The 21,831-nt window shown below is 46.4% G+C and overlaps 1 protein-coding gene and 1 non-coding gene across 2 annotated transcripts; one reads left to right on the forward strand and one right to left on the reverse strand.

Moving 5' to 3' along the window:
• Positions 1-5,032: 5,032 nt before the first annotated feature.
• Positions 5,033-5,136, reverse strand: LOC111731514. The gene has a single exon (XR_002777176.1). It is a non-coding gene; the product is annotated as a U6 spliceosomal RNA (small nuclear RNA).
• A 4,761-nt stretch (positions 5,137-9,897) lies between these two features.
• Positions 9,898-19,561, forward strand: LOC105305343 (immunoglobulin alpha-2 heavy chain-like). Its single transcript, XM_011379914.2, has 5 exons — positions 9,898-11,688; positions 17,493-17,852; positions 18,045-18,335; positions 18,621-18,689; positions 19,308-19,561. Exons 1-5 carry the CDS (start codon positions 11,595-11,597, stop codon positions 19,559-19,561), a joined length of 1,068 nt encoding a protein of 355 aa, XP_011378216.1. The 5' UTR covers positions 9,898-11,594.
• Positions 19,562-21,831: the final 2,270 nt, after the last annotated feature.

Genomic DNA, 21,831 nt, shown 5'->3' on the forward strand with positions numbered 1-21,831 from the left:
ATGCACTGTTTTTTTAAGAGGACTGAGTGTTGTAGTGTTTTGGGCTTCTCTTTTTCAATGAAATATCCGAGTTTTTCCTTGTGAGATTCTAGACTTCTCAGAGCAGAGCATCTCTTGGAGAATTACATATTTCTCATGGGCCATATTTTCTCATCATATTTAGATGCAGCTATTTTTATCCTTTGAAACCTTCTGCCTTCTCCTTTTTCTGTCAAGGACAGAAATTACAAGAGGTGGGGCGGATATTTTTAGCATGTTTCAAAATCTCTATGCCAGGAATTCCTTGCACACCAAGAACTGGCGCTCAGAGCACCCCCTTTCTCCACGCCGGGTTCTCGTGCCTTAAACCCCAGAACGTCACTTGGTGGGTGGAGAGAGGAAGGACAACAAAGAAACTAACTCCATTTCAGTGTGAGGGTTCCCATCACCCCTCGTTTCAGTGAAGGGTTTTCTAGCTGGACAGTTCACACCTTACTCTCTGGCCAACTACTGGGACGTATCAAAGCGCCACTGTAATTACTGTAAAGTGCTATAACTCGTTATTTGCATTTGTAAGTGTGTAGTCCTGTTCAGTCCCTTTGTGTCCCCGTGTAGAGTTAGCATGTGGCCCTGAAGACGTTCAAGGCACTTAGGTAAATGGGACCTTTTCTCAAGAAACCTGATGCTGTAGATGTAAAAAAAAAAAAAAAAAACCCTGATGGCTTTAGGCACACAGGGTGACCGAGCATTTCTGCCTTCCGTGCACACAGTATTAACACTGTGCACGGTATTCCTATCAAGCCAGATTCCAGTTGAGATTTTCTTTTCATTTTACTAGGTTTGTCAGTGAATAAACAGACATTTGAATTGCCATTTCTACTTGTAAAATATTCTTCAGCTGTATTATTCAGTATATGTATTTGCCATCACAAAAGGTAAACATGATACATAATACTGTATCTGTGTTACCAAGTGTCAAACAGAATTTGGAAACCTTGCTAAGTAGATAACAGTCATTATGCAGTGGTGACCCGGCTGGGGAGAGGAAGCCTCCGTTCCTCCTCCTCAAGTTGCTATTACGGTCACTGGATTTCACATCTTGCCATGCCAGAGGAGCTGCCTTGCCTGTCTTATGTCTCAAACCTTTGGGATGTTAAAATAGGGCAACCTTGTTTCCCAAGAAACTGTTTGCAAACAAAACAAGAGAGCAGTTATTATGACAACTGGACTGATGACTACTGGAGTGAAAATTTTAAACATTGTTTAGAATTAACATCACTGTTATGTTCTCTGCGCCAATAGAAATTCCTTCCTTCTGTTGATGTGATCGTTCCCCTTCCCCTTCTCATAAATACGCATTGCTTTGGTCTCCTAATGGAACAGTTTTTGAACTTCTGCCCAAATCATTGTGTCCCGAATAGTTATCTTTGTTGATATCAAATAAATGCTTGTTGCCTCTTACTTTGAAAGGCCTTTTTATTTTTAGGTTATCAAATGAATTGGGAAAAGTGGAGAGCAAAAGCTCCCTTTGAGCAGATGTAATTGATTTACTGACTTTGGCCATATTAGCTGACCAGTAGGTGGCGCTGTGGATTGCGGTTTCCTGGGTTCACAGAGCCCCTCACGTTTTAATTGCTCTTGGAGAGCACTTTGTCAGGATTAATTAGAAACCCATCTCAGACTAATAAACTCTCCCCCTGAGAGGTGATAACTCAGCGTGGCCCCTGTGGCACCGAAGGGCTGAGAAGAGGCTTCTTCAGTGCAACCTTGAAAAGAGGGATGTACCCTTCCCATATCACGGTCCTTCCCATGAGAGGCTCTGTGGAGTTAGGGACCCTCAGCCACTTGGATCTGGGGCTTCATCAGACTCAAGCCCCTCAGAGTCTGAGGTGAAAGGGTTTGTCATGGTTGGTCAAGAGCATGACTTTGGAGCTAACCTGGCCTGGGTCTGGATGTCAGCACAGCCTCACCTTGGTGTATGATGCTGGCAAATTACCTTTCCTAGGCCTCTGCGTTAGTCATCGATAGAAACTCTATATAAAGAGAGAGAATCAATAAAATGTGTGTGTGTGTGGGTGGGTGTGTGTGTGTGTGTACACACAGAGGAAGGGAGGGAGAGAGTTATTTTAAAGAATTTTTACAAACTTTCAGTCAATATGGCAGAGTAAACAATAATGGGAATACTATAATTGTAAAAATAAATGTTAAACTTCCCTTTGAAAAAGAGTTAATACAGGAAAAAAAAAAAAAGGCTTTACTCATGGGGCCGTGGGGGCTGGCAAGTCTGAAATGTGCGGGGCTGTCCAGCAGGCTGGAGACCCAAGGAAGAGCTGATGTTGTGGTCTCCTGTCTGAAGCAGTCTGAAGGCCGAATTATTCCTTCCTCTGGAGGATCCAGTCTTTCCCCTCAAGACTTAACTGAATGGATGCGGTCCGCCACATTAGGGAAGAAAGTAACCTGCTTTATTCAAGTCTACTGATTTAAATGCTCATCACCTCTAGAAAACACATTTACAACAATATCTAGACTGTGGCTTGACAAAACATATGGGCATCATAGCCTAGCCATGTTGACACATGAAATTAATCATCACAACCTCCATTTACTTGCTTGTAAAATGGGCAATGATACCCTTTTTTCCCCAAGATTTAAATGTGTGTAAGATACTTGGTCCATTGCAAAAATTTTCAGTGGACAACAGCTGCATTTGTTATGACTCCTGCAAAGTGAATTGCATGGTCTGGAGCCTGAAGTTTCCAGATTGTGTGAGACAGTGGGAGATGATCAAGGCGGCTGAGAGACATGCAGCCCAAGGAGCGAAGCACCTGTGCCCAGACCTGTTAGCCGGATGCTTGTGACAGGAGCTGGACTGGTGTCCCCAAGTGCCACCGGAGCTGATGTCTTCTGAATGAGCTCATTATGACTTATTTACGAACTACTTAGGCTTAGTATAGACTTACTCCAGGAAGTTCAACGCAATTATCTGAGCTCAGTGAGCTATCTTTCCAGTACACTGCCCAGGACGTGTACCTGTGTGGATGATCTGTGAACAGCTCTAACCCAGGCCAATGGCGACCTTGGTTGACTTGGCCTCTGTGCTTTCCAGCTTCTTCGGGGCCGTGCATGAAGCTGGATATTTGTGCTTCATGCCCTCCTCGGGCCAGCTGGCCTGGCTCTGCCGGCTATGCTTAGACCTCTTTCACTGGGTGACTAGTTTGGACACCTAATTTCAGCTGCCACGGGTTCTAGGCTGGAACATAAAAGCAGTCTCCCAGGGGAACTTTGGGTTCAGTCTCCACAGACCATCACCATGAGGGACGGGCTCCTGTCAGGGGATCAAAGGCACCCAGGACTCTGGCCACAGAGGAGAGTGTGCACACAGTCTCACCCAGTGACACATTCCCCTTCTCCTGGCAGCGTTTCAAAACTGAAGCTCAGCAGAATCATGGGAGAGAGAAATCCCAGCGGCCACAAGCACGTGAGACTTGGGCATGAAGAGGCAACGACGTCCCATTCTCCTCTCCACTGAGCGCCAGAGCTCCTGTGCCTGACAACATGCTTGCTGGTTCTAGGTGCCACCTTTTCTCTCGAAATGCTTTGTAAATGTCTGGTGTCACACTCTTTTCAATAAGGGTTGGGCCCAGATTCTCCCCCTGTGAACTGGTGCCACACCTTATCCCAGTTGTAAAATTCTCTTTACCTAGCCAAGACATGCTTCCCTCCTTCAGGCAGGCTTCCAGGATCTCCAGCTGAGGCAGAAGGGGAGGCAGCCACTAGGCTCCTGCAACCTCCGACCCCCACAGCACCAGCTGAGGCAGGAGCAGCATCTGGAGACTCTGGAGGGCCAGGGGCCCCTCCAACACCCTCGGCAGCCAGAAGCCCTCCTCAGAGAAGTAGCCCCTGTAACTGAGCCCCTTGTGATTTTAATACCCTAGTATTTATGACAGCTAGAATCAAATAATTTACTTCTTAATTAAAATACAGGTATAGGCTTTAACCCAACGTTTCCCTTGCTTTGGTTGTCACACGTCGTATAGACAAAGATTAAAAAAGTAAGCCAGTCCTGTTCTGAAGGATTGCCTGTAAAGCAAGTTCTCAGAGAAATGTTTAAAGGTATACTGTGCTTGGGATAATAGAAAAATACGGCTAGTTAAGCACAAAACAATAATAGCTTAAACAATGATGATAGCCACAAGATGTCTAGTTTCTGCTTTGCACTTTTAAAGATAATATCACTGATGCACGATTATGAGATATTTTGCAGAATCTTGGCTCTTCGACCTAGATCCTCTTGTTCTCACAAGATTGTGTTGTTAATGTACTCTTTGTCAAGCAGGAGGAAATAACTTCAGGGGCTCGAGGAAAGTTTATGAGTTTGTTTTGCAGAAGGAAAGACTGTCTCCACAAGGTAGCTGCGACCAGCTGCTGGCCCCCAGGAGTCTGATGTGAAAAAGTGTTATCTGTAACTAAAGAAACACAGACTTCTCTCTCAGTCCCCTGGAACCCCCTCCTCCTCCCCTTTAAAACTCCCCTGCTTGGTCTGGAACTTCGAGATGATCCGCAGTCTTCACAGGTTGCCAGCTTCCTCAATAAAGCAAACTTTGCTTTCCACCCAACACTGTCTGTGGAGTACTGGCTTTCCAGTGATGCTGAACTTGGTTCCCAGCCACCCCCTCTGCCACCACCCTGCTTCCGGGTGACACCTTCACCTAAGGGAGTCAGCCCTGAGCAGCTCTGCTCTCCCTCCCATCACCCACCCCAACCAGATGAAGGCCTCCGGCTGCTGACTCTTGTAGGACCTGCTAATTATGTTTCTTAGAGCTTAAGTAACAGCGTTTTGTGACTCATTTTTAAAACTTAATGTTTATCAAAGTAACAGAGACACTAGCTTTAATTCAAGTAATACTGCAAGGCTTATGATGATGACTCACTCCACACTTTCAATTCTCAGTTTCGAGGGGTAATCACTCAACTCTCAAAGGTCTCCCTTCAGGCGATTAATTAATTATTATTATTTTTTAAAAATTTATTTATTATGGTGACATCGGTTAAGAAAAATATGGAACGCTTCGCGAATTTGCGTGTCATCCTTGTGCAGGACCCACGCTCATCTCTGTATCCTTCCGATTTTAGTACATGTGCTGCCGAAGTGAGCACTGTTTATTTCTTAACTTATGCTTATACTGTTACTTCTTGGGTTTGAAGTTTCAGATATTCTCTACTGACTTGGAAGATGATTTAACTCTCACGCCACATATACATTCATTTCCCTCACTCGCCGCCCATATCTTAAATTTGGTTTCATCTCTGTTTGGGGGCCAAATTTATTATTTACATTGTTTTAACTGTGTAAATATTCCCAGTTGAGCCATGTCATGCACTATAATTACATTTCTGTTAGTTTTTCTTTATCTGAAAATGTCTTTATTTCGCCTTCTTTCTTGAAGGATGTATTCGGAAGATATAGACTTTTGGGTTGACGGTTTTTTTCTTTTCTGGAGTCAAAGATGGCTTCCCCGCTTTCTGATGAGAAGTTCAAGTCATTGGAATTCCGTACAAAATTTGTTTCTGTTTTCATGATTTTCTCTTTATCCTTGATTTTCGAAAGCTTGGCTGTAAGGTTCTTAGGCCTAGTTTTCTTTAAATTTATCTTGGTTTGGGGTTTATCGATCTTCTCTAATTTCTAAATTCAGTCTACACTAAAGCTGAGGAGTTTTTAGTTATTTCCTCGGATAGTTTTTCGGCCACATTCTCGCTCCTTGCCTAAATCTTTTTTCTCTTCTTCAGATTCGATGATTTCTATTTACCTGGTTTCATCTTCACTGATTCTTTCCTCCATCATTTCAATTTGCTAGGAAGCCCATTCCTTGATTATTTTTAAAATTTCAGATATCCTTTTAGTTCTAAAATGTCCTTTTGTTGGTTTGTTTCTCTGCTGAAATTTTCTAGTTTTTTTTTTTTTTTACTCATTAAAAGTAGATTTTGTTTTATATCAGAATAGTCACAATAGCTGCCTTAAAGCCCCCATCTGGTTGTTCCAGTGTTCGGGTCATCCTGGAGGTGGCATCTGTTAATTGTCTTTTCCCTTGAGACAGGATCATATCTTCCTGCTTCTTCCTATGTTGAAAAACTTTGGATTGTATCCTGCCCATTGTGAACGTTACGCTGTATAGATTCTAAACTCTGTGATACTGCTCACAAGAGAGTTGCTATTTTGGTTTTAGTGGGTGATGAGCTCCGTTACACTGAAGCTGCAGATTTCCATGCTTGTAACCAGCAGTGGCTTCTATTTTGACTCAGTTCTTTCAACCTTAGTTACAAGCGACTTCCGTCATGCACCACACATGCACATTTTCAGGGGTGCCCAGAGACCCGGGTGAGTTCACATGTGGAATGGGGAGCCCTCCTTCTCTGACGATCTTCTTTGTGAGGCTCCCCCTCTCTCCAGCAGCCTGGGTTCCTCTGAGCCCCCCCCTTCCCTGGTTTCCAGAAGCACGGTGAGCTTTACTACTGGAGTTTAGCTGGCAGGGGCCTCAGGCTGCTTGCTCCAATTGTTGACGCCCCTCCCAAAACTGCCTGCTTTTGTTCAGTCTCCAGAGCTCTTAGGTCGTTGTTTTCTGTATTTTGTCCAAAGTGTATAATTGTTATTGGTGGGAAGGTCGGTTTGTCAGGAGCTTTCTCCTCCATAATGGACGTTGACACTGTAAATTTACTTACAATGAAAAACACATGTGTGTCATTTCCTTTTTTTATAGAATTTTTTGGGACATGATGTATATGTGTGCTTTATTCTTTAAAGCAATCCTTTTTAAAATTTGCCTATTTAAAACATGAAATCTCTTGCTTTTCTTCCTCTCCTTCCCCGTGGGGTTAGGGTTTAAGCTCTCTAATGGCAGCCGATGATCGAGGTTTTTACTTTAAGCCACGAAGCTTTATCTGCTGATCAGTTAGAACAGCGCTGCTCCTTGTGGCTTCCTGTCACACCTGACAGTGGTCACTTCTCAGAAGGTTCTTCTCCTTCTCAAGCATCACTAAATCTGTTTCACTGCAGCTCCTGTGAACGCTTTGACAGCTAGGTCGATGGTTTGTCATTGAGCAAAATCTGTTCTGCTTCCACTTTGAAGATGCCTGCCCTCACCAGACGACCGGTGCCCCACACTGAGACGCTCCTGTGTCAGAGGTAGAGGGGGATTCTTTCTTTGTTTCCCTTGTCTCTTACCATGCTTGGCTAAGTGACTACACCTAACATCTAACCTTTTCGGGTAAACTCAGTCACCACGGTAACACTCTCCCTTCCCTTGCCCCCGGCCCATAATGCACAGCGCGTGCTTGAATTGGCTCTTCATCCTCGCTGAGTCCCGGGGAAAGTCTGCCTGTCCTCGGTCCATTTCTGCTTAGTGACTTGTTCTTCCCTTAGGATCCCTGATACATGTTTTCTCTCCTATAAGTTGCAACTGTAGCTGAGTGAAACAAATTGTAACTGAATAAAAGAAAGGATAACTGAATACTCTGGAGAAAGCCGCTGAAGCTTTACCGGGCAACTAGGAGAGTTACCATGGAGGCTCCTTGAAGTTCAAACCAGCAGTGGAATGCACCTACACAGTTTTTACACTTTTTCTTTTTCTCCACAGCAGAATAAGAGCAACAGAAAATTCTCCAGGCTTGGCTGCCAGCAGCCCCCTCCGCAGGGAGGTCTGCTGCTCAGAAGGGGCGGTCTGTCTGCTGGACCTGGACGGCCCCGTATGTCAGGCTTCTTCCAGAAGTGGTTTCCTTCAGCCACTTATGTAACGTCTAGTAAAACATAATGAGGCACACTGAAAAGTGGGGGCTTGAGGGCTTGCCTTGAAGCTGTGTCATTATTTTGGAGGAAGCTAATGGAGGTTATAGGGGTTCTAAAGCCCTCTCCAACTTTCCCCCACCCCATGGGTGCCACCCCTCGGGCTCAGGGAATGGGGCTGCTGCCCATACAAGACCGTGAGTCAGCGGGCCTGGGAGAGGCTGGTCGTAGGCAGCTGTCTGCACCTCTGAAGGGGACACAGCTGTCCGAGGTGTGGGGACCCCATGGAGCAAATGTGGGAGGGCCAGGAGGCTGGGACACCTTGCTGGGAGATTTCCAGAGGAGACGCCATATCTTCAGAAGTCTAAGGAGGACTGGGCGCGGGCGGCTTCTCACTGGGAAGTCAACTTCAGGAAGCCGCTCGCATCCATTATGCGGCCTGAACACAGAACTGCTGCTCACCCAGACACCAGACAGTGAGTGCCGGGGAGGCCATGGCGGTGGATTCCGGCAGACCCAGGTTCTAATCCTGGCTCTGGCTCTGGCTCTGGCTGGCTGCTTGATCCTGGGCAAGTTATTCCACTCTTTAAGACTCAGTTTCTTTATCTATAAAATGGGGTGAAAACAGTTATCTGGCATACAGTATAGCATACTGTATTAAAGTTTTTATGGATTAATAATTTTTGAATTTATTAAAATTTATTAAAATCCGACTTAATTAAAAAAAAAACAGTATAATACAAAAATTTTTTAAGCTCCAAAAAATATACGTTGAAAAAGCGTCCCCCATCCGTTCTTCCTGAGCACCCGGTTGCCTTTCGCACTAGGGGGTACACGGTGCGATCTGTCGGGTTCACCTTGCGTCGGGATGGTGCGGTGTAACCTCCCCGCACTTACCCCCGCTTCGTACACAGCTTCTGCTCTTCCCACTACTCCATAGTAACTCCTCCCACCCACAGACCCGCCACCTGTCCATCAGCAGCCAGGCTGACGAGGTGCCCAGGAGGGAGGGAGGAAGGGTGTTTTTATATCCACACAGACATCAGACAACACTGTAGTAAAAATAACAGCAGCAGCTGCCAGACTAAGTCTGCTAAATTCTTTGCGCGGATCCTCGCGTAAGCCTCACAAGCACCCTCTCAGGGGGCCGCTACCATTCTCACTTTAGAGAAGATAAAACAGGCTCAGAGAGAGTAAAGAGGGTGAAGAACATGGCTGGCTTAGAAAGGAAGTAACAGACGGGATTCAAATCCAGGCAGTCCAGCGGGGGAGCCTGAGCTTTGTCCCCTGGGGGAGGCGGTGGCTAAGGGACCGTGAAGGCTGGAGGCTGGACAGGCAAGAGGGAGCTGATGTCATAGACCCAGAGCATGCGCTGGGACCGGGGAGGGCGGCTGCGGCTGCCATGAGGACGGGGCAGGTGGTGAGACCTGGAAGAATAAGACGTGAGTCACGAGCAAGGTTCAGGGGCCAGAATCCCACAAATGAAAGATGACGAGCTGAGAGTTTAAAACCACAGGTGGACGAAGAGAACTAGGTCAGTAGTAATGACGTCCCAGGTATGAGACTCGCCGATCCAGTCAGCGACCTGCTGCGTGAAACCACCCCATACACAGTGGTTTAAAACGCCAGTCATCTGCTTTGCCTGCGAACCTGAGTTTGGGCAGGGTCTGGTGGGGTCGGCTTGTTGCCGCTCCGCGTGGCATCGGCAGGGGTGACGTGAAGGTGCGGGCTTGGAAGCATCTGAGAGTCTGCTCACTTCACACTTCGGGTGATAGAAGCTGGTCCTCAGCCAAACACCTACACGTCAGGCTCTCGCTGCTGCTGCGTGCCTTCCTCCCGGCATGCAAGTGGGCAACATCCTTAGTCATTAGGGAATGCAAATGAAAACCACAGTGAAATACCACTCCTAGTAGAATGTCTAAAATAAAAAAGACTGATCATACCCCGTGGTGTTGAGATACTCATACAACCGCTTTGGAAAATGGCTTGGCATTTTCTTAGAAAGTTAAGTTAAACACACACTTATCACATGACTCGACCATGCAACTCCTAGGTATTTACCCAAGAGAAATAAAAGCACGTGTCTGTTACAAAGATTTACACATGAATGTTCACAGCAGCTTTATGTGAACTAGCCCCAAGAGAGATAGGACCCAAATGTCCATCAACAAGCGAATAAAAAAGTCAATTACAGTAAAACTATGCAATAAAATACAATTCGGCAACCAAAATGAATTAACTATTGATACATGCAAAAATATGGATGGCTCTCAAAATTATTATGCTGAGTGAAGGAAGCCAGACAAAAGTATATGTGTAGCATTATTCAACTTATTATATATGTCTAGAAAATGCAAACTAACATCAACGGCTGTCTGGAGATGCTAAGGGTGGGGTGTCATGGGCACATTCTGGATATGGTCAATCTCTTGATAGTGATGATGTTTTCACAGGTTCATACATGTCAAAATTTACCAAATTGTACACTTTCAATATGTGTAGTTTATTATGCATCGATTATATCTCAATTTTAAAAATAAATTCTAGAGTGGAAAAGAGGGACACGTGAGATGGGATGTGTCGTGGCAGCCACCTTGGACAAGACAACCTATCTGGTTCACCAAGTGTCTCCAACATGCCAGGCACTGTGCGTGCTAACTGCTCTATAGTACTGTCATCGAGTCACCCAGCAACTCAACCTGATGGGCAGATGAAGAGGTGGCCAATTATTTATCATCATCAGCAGCAGCATCATTGTCATCATCGTCATCATCATCGTCGTCATTCATCATCATCATCATCAGTCATCAGTCATCATCATCATCCTCTTGATTGTTATAGAGCTATAGGTCTTGTTTCCTGGGAGGGAAGGGGGTCTCACAGCTCTGGTGACCAGGACATCAGAGCTTTTCTACCTGAGGTACCCTACTTCTTGGAACCCTTAAGGAAACAAATGCATTCTTTAGGGAGCAACATGGAGAGGCAGTGAGGTGGAGGTGCTGTGAGCAGGGGTTACCCCTCTTCAGTGGTGGGAGGAGGTACAACCTTCTGCTATATTAGTCCCTTTGGATAGGTAGGCGCCTGCCCAGCATCCTATGGTAATTGAATCTAGCTTTCCTCTGGGAAGCACCATGTGAGACTGGGAGTCCTCAAAGATTAGCTGACCCTGCCCTCCCTTGATCTCCCTGTTTGCTTCCAGAGGGGCACAAGGGACCCAGACCTGGCCAGCCTCCTGCCCACAGTGATTGCTCTGGGCAAACACTTTATCCAGGCTAGGTCAACCAACATCAGCCTTGGACCTATGCTCTAGGTAACAGGAAGGAGACTGTCCCCTTTCCTAGGGGGTGGCTAACCTGACAGACTCAAGCGTTGGGTGCCGGGCGCCCATCCCTCCAGCACATGTAGACAGCCTGCCTGAGAACCAACAGGGAGGCAGAGCTGAGGGAAGGAGAGGGATGCGTTTTTGATATCACAGTTGAAGTCGAAGGATCTAGCCACGCCCAAAGCTGCGATCTCCCCAGGACTTCTGTTTTATGGGCCAATAAACCGCCTCCTTTGCTTAAATTAATTGCAGTTGGGTTTCCGTTCCGTGCAAATAAAGTAGTCCTCTGTGCTTCACCCCAGCACTGAGATGGCCCACCCCTTCCCCTCCAGAGCCCAGACTAGGGGCTTTCCGAGAGACCCGGATATTGGGGTTGGCCCACAATTACACTGCGCCTGTCTGCACCCCCTGCCCCCCGACTCTACACCCAGGGAGGAAGCACATACCAAGCCCCTAGTTCTGGGTCCACAGGAGGGCTCAGTTTGAGAAGGGCTGCGCCTCTGTCCTGGGTCTAATATGGAGATGGGAACCCAAAGAAGCCTTTGGAGAGGAGCCACATTGTCTCAGCCCGGCTGGGCCCTGCGGCTCTGGCTGCTGCTCTCTGTCTCAGGTGAGGTCCTCTCTTCACTCTCCCCCAGGTCCTGAGCCTGGGAGTGGAGTGGGGGGCTGCCCAACAGATACATTTTGGTTTAGGAGCCCACAAAGGAGGGGCCGTTAGGCTGCAGAGAGAATTGGAGGCCAGGGGCCAGAGCAGCTGGTACATAACCTGTGGCCCCCTCATTCACACCCCGTTACGAACACAGGCCTGAGTGATGGGAGGGCACGGAGAAGGGGAGAGTTCGCTGGGGAAATCATCACCTACCAGGCACTTGGGCTGGGCCTGGAATGACGTGGGGGGAAGGGTGTTTGAGGGATGAGAGAAAGGGCACCAGGCAGAGAGGCAGTATTTTGGCAGGTAGGATCACCTGTGCCATGCTATCTAAGCTTAACAGAAAGAGTAGAAATAGGCAACATTGATTAGGCAGGCTTTATCTTATTTAATCCTTGTGACAATCCTGTGAGGTGGGTTCTGTGACTCCCGCTTTACAGGTGAGACTAGGAGTTAAAAAATGTGTCGTCCACAGTCACACAGCTAGGGCCAGCAGGGCCGACCTGGAGGGACGATGGGTGGGGGCACTACTGTGCCAGAGGGATGTGCAAAGCCAGGAGATGGAGAAGACTGGTCTGCAGGCCGGTGAAGCTCCTGAGACAGGGAACGGGGTGGGGGGCCTGCTCCTCGCTCCACTGTGGGGATGAGACCAGTGAGACACGGAGGAGGCTGCAGCAGAGCCACCTTCGGTGTGTTTGTACCACAGACAGGAGGGAGCAGGCGCGGGAGAGAGATGTCTGGGACAGCCCCCGGAGAGGCTGATGGGACAAGGGGCAGGAGGAGAAGCCCAAGGAGGTGAGGACAGGAGTGGCTTTGAGACGGAGGTGCTCAGGGCTAAGTGCTGCAGAGAAGTCAGGAGACGAAGGTGGGAAACACCATTAGGCACTGGGGTTTGCGCTTCCTGTGTGCGGTGGGAGAGGGTGGCTTGTTCTTTTCAAAACGTAAAACTTTTTGTCCAATCGTAATAGTAAAACATGAAAAATACAATTAAACAAAAGTGGAAATATTAAAAGGGATAAGACCCATAATTCTAAACCCACACGCTGCCTACTACAAACGGTTTCAAATATTTCCTTCAGATTTTGGAATATGAAAACATAAATCAAAATCCATACGTATGAGAATTCCAATTGCTCCGCGTCTTTCATGATTATTGCCTTTTTCCATTTTGGCCATTCGGGTGGTATCGGTTTCCCCGGTGACTAACAAGATTGATCGCCTTTCATACATTCATTGACCCTTTGGATGTCAGTTTAGTAAAGGGCCCGTCTAAGTCTTTTGCCCATTTTCTATTTGTCTGACTCTTACTGACTTGAAGGTCTTTACCTAGTCTAGATACAACTCCTCTGTCGGTTATACATGTATATGCCACAGCCCTTGCCATTATGGTTAACGATGTCTTTTGATAAACAGAAGCTCTGATTTTAATGTTCAATTTATAGTTTTTCCATCATAAATGGCTTTTTTTTTTTTTTTGGTGTTGTATCTAGAAATCTTTTCCTACGAAGTATTCTTTCTAAGATCCTTTTCAAAGTTTTTTCCTAAGATTTAAGCTCATATATTCACCTATGTTTTCTTCTAAAAGCTCTATCATTTTACCTCCTAAATTTCAACATACAATCTAGCTGAAACTGATTTTTGGTTGTAGTCCACTAAGAGAAGAGGTTAAAATTCATTTCCTGTGGGTATCAAGTTGACGCGGCATCATTTATTGAAAGGACTGTCCTTTCCCCACAGCCTTGAAGTATCCCTTTGTCATACAACTGTATATCGGTTTTGGATTCTGTCTTCTGTTCACCTGGCCCATTACTTATCCTGGCACCAATACCATGCTGTTTTCATTATATCAATATTTTAATGTTTTGGTTCCTGGTAGTAAAAATCTTCCAGGTTTTTTGTTTTTCAAGATTGTTCTGGATATTCTCAGTCCTTTACATTTCCACATAATTTTTAGAATCAGCTTATCATTTCCCACAGAAAGATCTGCTAGGATGTGACTGAGACTGCTTTGACAGTGTGTATCAGTGGGAAAAACTAACACTTTATAATACTGATGTTCCAATGTATGCATATAGTACAACTGTCCATTTATTTATATTTTCTTTATTTCAATAATGTGTAGATTTCAGTATAGAGGATTTTCATATGTTTTGTTATTTATTTCTAGGTATTTGACATTTTTTGATGCTATCATAAATGATGCTATCTTGTTTTCATTGTCTATAGCTGATACATAGACATACAATTTATTTTCAATATTTACCTTATATCCAGTGACCTTACTAAACTCATTTATTAATTTAATAGTTGATACATTTAAAAATTTATCATGTATGCCATCAGGTTGTCTATAAATAACAAAAGCTTTATTTCTTCATTTCCAGTATTGTCTTTAAAAACAACCTTTTTGAAGAATGAATGTCGTAAAATTCACTAATTTTAAATGTACAATTTTTTTTTAGTAAACTTACCAAGTTGTACAACTATCATCATAATCTCGTTTTAGAAAATTTTATCACCCGAGTAATATCCCTCATGGCTGTCTACAGTTACTGCTTCGGCAGCATCCCACACATTATTTCAACATGCCATCGTCTTATTTTCATTCAGGTCAAAATATCAGTTTACTTCCTGATTTATTCTTTGACACTTGGATTAAGTAGAAGTATGTTATTTATTTTCCAAATATCTTTGTTATTGATTTCTAATTTAATTCCATTGTGGTCAAGGAACATATTTGTGTGAACTTGAATTCTTTTAAATGTATTGAGGCTTGTTTTATGGCTTGGAGTATTGTTTAAATTGATAAATGTTCCATGGTTACTTAAAAGCCAAATGTATTTGACAGCTGTGGAGTGGAGTGTTCTGTAATGCCATTTAATACAGACTGGCTGATAGTCTCATTAAAGTCATTGTTATCCTCAGTGATCTTCTGTCTACTTGTCCTATCGAATATTGAAATTCCTGGCTGTTATTGTGTATTAGTCTGTTTTTCTGTGCAGTTCTATTACTTTTGCTTCTTTTATTTTGAAATTGTTATTATGTGCACAAATGTTTGGGATTATTACATTTTCTTGACAAATTGAACTCTTCAACGTTACAAAATAAAACTTTTTACTGTCAGTAATATTCTTTGCCCTGAAATCCAATTTATCTGATTTTGATACTGCCACTTTAGTTTTTAAAAAAATTCATAGTAGCATGGTATAGAATTTCCAACCTTTTTCTCCTAAACTATATTTATCTTGAAGTGCGTTTCTTGTGGGTGAAATATAGTCAGGTCTTTCCTTTTATCCAATCAGATTTTTGGGACATTTAGACCAGTTACTTTTAATATGATTATCAATATGGTTGGGCTTTTCTTTCTGGTAGATTGACACCTTTACACATTTACATCTTTCTCTCTAGTAATGTTTCTTTCCTTGAAGTCTACTTGGTCTGATATTAGTTATCGCTACCAGATATACTAATGTTTTTACTTTCAACCTTTTGATGTCCTAATATTTAAGGTGTATCTTTTGTTAGCAGCATGTATTTGTTAGATTTCAATCCGTTCTGACTACCTTAGTCTTTTAGTTGTAGAATCTAATCTACTTATATTTAGTGTAATTACTAATATATTTGGGTTTCTATCTACCACATCGCTTATTTTTCTCTTATTTATTATCGTTTGGATTATTTTAAACAATGTAATTCCATCCTCTCATAACTTACTTATACATCCTTTAATTATTCTTTTAGTGATTACTCATACAGGTTAAAACATACATTTCTGACTTATAGTCTAATACGGTATTACTTGATCACTTCTCCAATAAGTCTAGGACTTCAGAGCACTTTGCTTGCCTCCTTCCAACTTTTGTGTTGTTCTTATAGACATTTTAAGTCAATTTATACGTTAAAGACATTTCCATCATTTTGTACGGATAATATTTATTTAAATTTAATCACATGTTTACCCTTTGTAGTACTCTTCATTCCTTCACGTGTTTCCATATTTCCATCCAGGATCATGTCCCTTTAGTCTGAAGATTCTGTTTCCTAAAACAGAATTCTGTTTCCTTTTGTGCAAGTCTGATGGTGAAAAATTCTCTCAGCTTTTCTTTATCTGAGAATATCTTTGATTTAAAGGCAATTTTCATTAGGTAAAAAAATTCTATGTTGGCAGTTTTTTTCACACCAGAACTTGAAATATGGCTTTTCATTGTCTTCTGGCTTCCATCATTTCTGACAATGTCAACCATCCGCCTTAGTGTAATAGTACAATCGAAATCAGGAAACTAATATTATCGAATTTACAAATCTTATTCAAATTCCACCAGTTCTTCCAGCAATATTCTTTACTACAAAATAAAGCAATTCCCGGTCCAGGATGCAACCCAGGATCACATGCTGCATTCAGTTATCATGGCTCTTTACTCTCCTTTAATCTGGAATAGTTCCACAGTCTGTCATGATAGTGTACGGGCCAGTTATTTTGTAGAATGTCCCTTAGTTTGAGTTTGTCTGATGTTTCTCATTAGATTCAGGATATGCATTCTTGATGGGAATATTACAAAAAAGATGTTGTGTCCTCAATGCATTATGATATCTATTTGTCCCATTCTATATGATTAAGCTGCGTCTGCCAGGCATCTCCATAGTAAATTACTAATTTTTTCTCTCTGTAGTTAAGAAATAATTTGGGAGGAGGTACTTTGAGAATATGAGTACCTTGTTCTCAACACACACACACACAAACCACAAACCGTTCACTGACTATTGATGCTTCTCGCCTGAGCAATTATGACTATGGTGGTTGTCGAATTCCATAATCCCTTCTACAATTATTAGCTGGATGTCTATGAAGTGCAGTTTTATAGAATTCTGTCTACTTCTCACTTGCCTCTTCTCCCAGGGCCTTGCCCTTCTGGGCTTTTCCGTTGAAATCCTGGTATATATGCTCCTCAGGGTCTCTCCTCTTCAGACTGTGAGCTCTGATCTGTACCTTCCAGGGTCCGTGACTCTGCCAAACTCTGCCCTGCTTTACAGAGGTCTGGGCTTAGATTTCAGGTCCCCATTTTATAAAATTTCAGACTCCAGGAAATGGTGTAAAACCCGAACATATTTTTGAGGTTCCTTAAACCTTCGATTTTGTCATTCCAGGCTGTGAGACTATAAAACACTCTGGTAATTTCTCTTGTCCCTCCTGAAACCTTCTGCCTGCAGAAAACCTAGATCTTCAGCTTCTTGCCAGAGTTGGCAAATGCAAGTGGCTGCAGACCGTCATCTGGCCTCTCCCCTCGTCACAAGCTTAACTGCCCGGGTTACTGTTGCTTTTCCAACTCTCTTAAACCACAAAAATCAGCTGTTTCACTGACTTTTCTAGTTGTTCTCAGTGGGAGCGTTATTCAGCTGCAACTTACTTCATTCTCCCCAGAAGTGAAAGTCCTACATTTTCCTTTTTGGATGCTGCATGGTATTGCATCCCATGGATGCCTCATTTTAAAATGTAACCCTGATCTAATTATAGTTGTTCAGTTTCTCATTACTATAAAGATTATAATCATCATCTTGTAGGTATACCAATATACATAAGTTCGATTATTTTCATAGGATAAATTTACGGAAGTAGAATTGCTAGATGAGAGGATGTGATGAACTAGGTCTCACAGCTATAGCCGAATGGCCCTCTAAAAAGACTTCGCACTAGCCTGAGCTGAGAGTAAGCGGCTAATGAATGTCGAAGTCATTTCGAATGGTCACTGTCCTCTCTGCCTCCTCAGGTGCATCAGAGGTCTTCCGGCCCTCTCTGTTCCAGCCTCAGCCTTCTGTCGTGAGCGGACAAGGCAACCCAAAGATCTGGTGTGTGGTGCAGGGTGCCCCTGCCAGGGCCCATGTCTTGTCTTGGTACCAGCAGCTGATGGGGAAGGGCCCCACCTTCCTGCTGAGCCAGCGGGAAGGGGCTCCGCCGGCCTATGGCTCGGGTGTGAACCCCCGCTTCCTGGCAGAGACAGACCCCACCAGGAATGCTGCATGCCTTACTGTGGGCAACGCCAGCCCCGCTGACGAGGGCACCTACTACTGTGCCGTGTGGTATTCGGGCCAGTTTATCTTTGGAGAAGGTACCCGGCTGCTCTACCAGGGTGAGTCTGAGGGTGCAGGGCCCTCCATCCGGTGTGCGGGGCTGCAATGGAGCGGGTGGCAGTGGGCGTGGGGAGAAGGGTGTAGGGAGAAGAGACTCTGCAGGGGTCCCGGGGAGGAAGGGGAGGAGCAGAACTACGGGGTTGAAGGAGGCTGCTGGTGGCGAGTGACAGCCTTCCCTTCATTCCCCACAGCGGAGAGGCAACCAGCTCCCCGGCCACCCCAGCTGAGCCTGTTCATCCCGCCCTCTGGCCCTCCCTTCCAAGCACTTTGTGTGGCCCTAGGACACCACCCTGACCCTCTGAGGGTCTCTTGGGTTCTAAGAGGCCAACGCCAGGAGGAGGAGGACTTCACTGGGGGAGCTGGGGCTCCCACAGTCAGCTGGCTGCAGCTGCCTCAGGAGGTGGCAGGGACGTCTGTGACCTGCCAAGGCCTGCACCAGAGCGGGGTCTTGGATGTTGTGCTGCCCCTGCCGTGGGGCCAAGGTGAGTACAGAGAACCTGATGCATTGATTACCCCTGGGACCCGGCAGGCCCGGAGAGGCATTGCGTGTGTGGCCACGCACCCTGGCTCTGCCTCTGCCTGCGGGTGAAGCCTGCACTTGGGCTTTGCAGTCTGTGCAGTGACATTGTGAGGCCGGCTACTTGAGAGGTCCTGACATCCACTTTGTTACTTCCAGCTGCCGTGTTCTCTGGTGGTTAATACCTGCTTACTTCCTTTTGGGGAGTCAGCAGAAGGAAGTCATCTGAAGGGCACCTGCTCTGTTCTAGGGTGCAGGGGAAGGCTGGACACGGAGAGCTGGAATGAGATGCACGAGAACGGTGGAGACACTGCCCTAGGTACGAACCCCCAGACACTGCCCAGGGCCTAGGACACCTAGGCAAAGACAGGACTTTTCCCTGTCAAACTAGTCCATTCAGCAAATATTCATGGAGCACCAAGTTTCTGCCAGGGCAGAGATGACTGGAACACAGTGCACACATGAGGAAGTCTAGAAGGCCAGGTCTGACGCGGAGCCAAGGTTTAGAATGAAAGGCTCGTAGGACAGGAAGACAATGCACGCTGCTCAGAGAGGAGAGGGGCCCTTCTGCGGGGAGATGGGGGGGTCTCCTGTGGACAACGCAGTCGGGGGAAGGTGCGGAGCCAGCCGAGAGCTCCTGGGGCTGGTATTGGCTCTGCCCCTGACTCTCCGTGACCCTTGGGTGAGTCTTCTACCTTGTCTTGGTCCCAGACCCACCCACCTAATTACCACACCCAGCCCAAACCACTCTGCCCTGACGGAACTTAACTCACATCTGACGTTTCCGTCTCTGAATGGGGAGTAACTCAGCCTCCAGGAGGATAAAGTGAGCTCTTTGGAGGAGGCAGTGAGTGGCGGGGATGAGACTATGACAGTGCAATGTCGGAGAGCCGGGTGGGCCGGCCTGATCCCCTGTGCCACCCCTGCCTCCCCGCAGCGGAGCTGGAGCAGACCCTCGGGGCCGTCACCTCCTGCTACCTGGGGCTGCTGAGTGCAGCTCTGGTCTACGGCCTGGTCCTGGCCGCTGTCTGGCGGAGTCGCTACTGCTGTGTCCACCCTGTAGAGCCGCCCACCCGAGCAGGACAAGGCGCAGCCTCCGGTTCCGGGGCGCAGGCCGGCAGAAGGCACGCTCCTGCCGGGGCCCTGCAGCGCGAGGGGCGGAGCCCCAGCAGCTTTCGCGTGCTGCGTTGAGCAGCACGTGCCCTTGGCTTCTCTCTCCCGGCTCTGGCTGTGTCCTCCTCCCTGTGCCTATTGTTCTCTCCCAGGCATTCGAGTTTCTCCACAAATACAGGGGATTTGAGAAGACACTGCTGTGCTGGTTGTTTTGGACAAGGAGATGGGGACCCAGGACCAAGGCCAAAGGCTTCCATGGGGGAGGGGTCTGTCCGGGGTCTACAGACTTGGGGTCCAGTCGGCTGCCCCACCCGGAGCCTGTGGTTGGGGTTTGAGTTTGGTCATACAGGTCCCAAAACCAATGTGACTGGTCAGAGGAGAAAGCACATGACAGCGGCCATCTCATCTCGTGGCTATTTAGCTGTGAAACCAAGGTCCCTCCCCCTCCCTGCACCTCACTCCCCACCCAAGTGAGAGCTGGATATCTAAGGTGCTCCCCTTTTTGGCGGAAACCCATTTGTTCTTAGCCCCTTTTGAGAACTAATGCAAAATGCCTGAGGACTGAAGTTGGCCAAGGACCTTTTACTGGAAAATCACACACACACACACGATTGAGACTGCTGAGTCTTCAGTGGGGCGGCATGGCCCCCAACACTGTTGAGCCTCCCCTTGGGGGGCCGAGTGCAGCTGGGCAGAGTCACCTCTCCCTTGTGGGGTATCGTGACAGGGAGCTTGAACTCTGCACCTCACTTTCCACTTGCACCAAAGAGGCAGCTTGTCTCAGACACCCCAAAGTACCTGGTAGCGGACTCCTCCCATTCAGGCCTGCCGGCGGCCCAGAGCTCCCCGCAGAGGGCCTCCCTGCAGCTGGGAACCAAAAGGCCCCCAAACCCTCTCCCTCCTTCTACTCTTCACCTCCTCCCGGCCTCCACTCTACACGCAGGCCCACCGCCTCCTGAGTGACAGCTGCTGAGGTACATCTGAGGAGTTCTGGGTGGAAGCCCTGGGTCCCACTTCACGCCTTCTTTTCTCACGGAACACCCTTTACTTGAATCCTAGTACGGACATTACGACTTTGAGAAAACTTCGCTACCCTGCAAATTCATTAAGCTGTAACTCTTTTAACATCCAGATGCAAATTAGCTTCGCTGAGAGTGGAGGAGGAAGAAAAAGCTGAGGGAGGGTGTCTAGCACTGACTAAAAAGGGACACGGCAGGGCACAGAAAGCAAGTGGGGCCTCGCTCTGGGCCTGAATGGGGAGGCGGCCACTAGGCCAGGCACCATCCGTAAGGAGAGGTTTCGGTGGCGGGGCGGGGGGGCAGGAAGGAGCCTCAGGACCCGGCTTAAACACATCGGCAGAATGAGTAATTCTAGACACATCAGCCTGAGAGTCAGGAAAGCCCAGACCCGACACCCACCTCTCCTGTGGTCCTGCCCTGCTCGCCCTGATTAGCCAAGAATGCCGAAAACCTAACAGTGGGTTTTGTGAGTGTCAGTGACAAGTTCACGGTCAGGACTCACAGCTCCGCAGACTTCTAATAGCAGAGCAGGTGGCTGTGGCGTCCTCCCAGTCACCACAGAGAAGATTTAACAAGTAAAAACCTGCAAACTCTTTATTAAAGTCTCCCGTTTCATCTGTACAGAAAAAAAAATGCACATTATGTTCAGAATCTCAAGAACATCTCAAAATTACACAGCATGAACATGTAAAAACAAGGATTTTTTGGGGGGGATTTTATACATAGAAAAGAAAACCATTTACAAAAGAGGCTTGTTCATTTTACTTTTCTGTTTTTCTTTCTTTCTTAAAAAAAAGTTAAAGGCCTAAGATCTCACACAGCATTTGCTGCAGTCTGTCTCCTGCTCGGACTGGTGTGGGCACGCTGTGCTGGCAGAAGCTGCTCCGTCCAGCGCATGCTCTCAGCTCAGGGGCCTGTTCAAACCTCCCTAGTGAGTCTAGCACAGGGCCTGCTGGGCTCTGGGTCCAGGTGTCAAGTCTATGTCGGGGGAAGGCAAAAACAGAATATAGAGGCACTATCTAAATTTTCTCTTTGCCCAGGGAGATTTCTCCATTGCGCATATCCCAACACCCCTACCTGTACGTAGGGGCAGATACTGGGAAGAGAGGACACCACCGTTAGGATCCTGTCATCACCAGCCCCACAGGCAGTCCCACCTTTGTGCTCCAGAGGCAAACAGTCCTTGGGTCTCCACAGTAATGGCTTGGGGGAGGCCTGTCACTCTGAAGCATCAGTCTGGGTTTGCTAATGACTCATCTGCTGTCTGAGATCTGGGCAGGAAGTGGGGCTCGCTTTAAACTCAGACTGCCCTAACACGTGACTCTGGTC

This window comes from Pteropus vampyrus, unplaced genomic scaffold, assembly GCF_000151845.1.
Source record: "Pteropus vampyrus isolate Shadow unplaced genomic scaffold, Pvam_2.0 Scaffold379, whole genome shotgun sequence".
Classification (NCBI taxonomy): Eukaryota; Metazoa; Chordata; class Mammalia; order Chiroptera; family Pteropodidae; genus Pteropus; species Pteropus vampyrus.

Bases quoted from the DNA above. Each gene is read 5' to 3' on its own strand.
- LOC105305343 (XM_011379914.2), top strand. From the start codon at position 11,595: ATGGAGATGGGAACCCAAAGAAGCCTTTGGAGAGGAGCCACATTGTCT. The intron at 18,336-18,620 runs GTGAGTACAGAG...GCTCTGTTCTAG, and splicing joins GCCCCTGCCGTGGGGCCAAG to GGTGCAGGGGAAGGCTGGAC. The intron at 18,690-19,307 runs GTACGAACCCCC...GCCTCCCCGCAG, and splicing joins CGGTGGAGACACTGCCCTAG to CGGAGCTGGAGCAGACCCTC.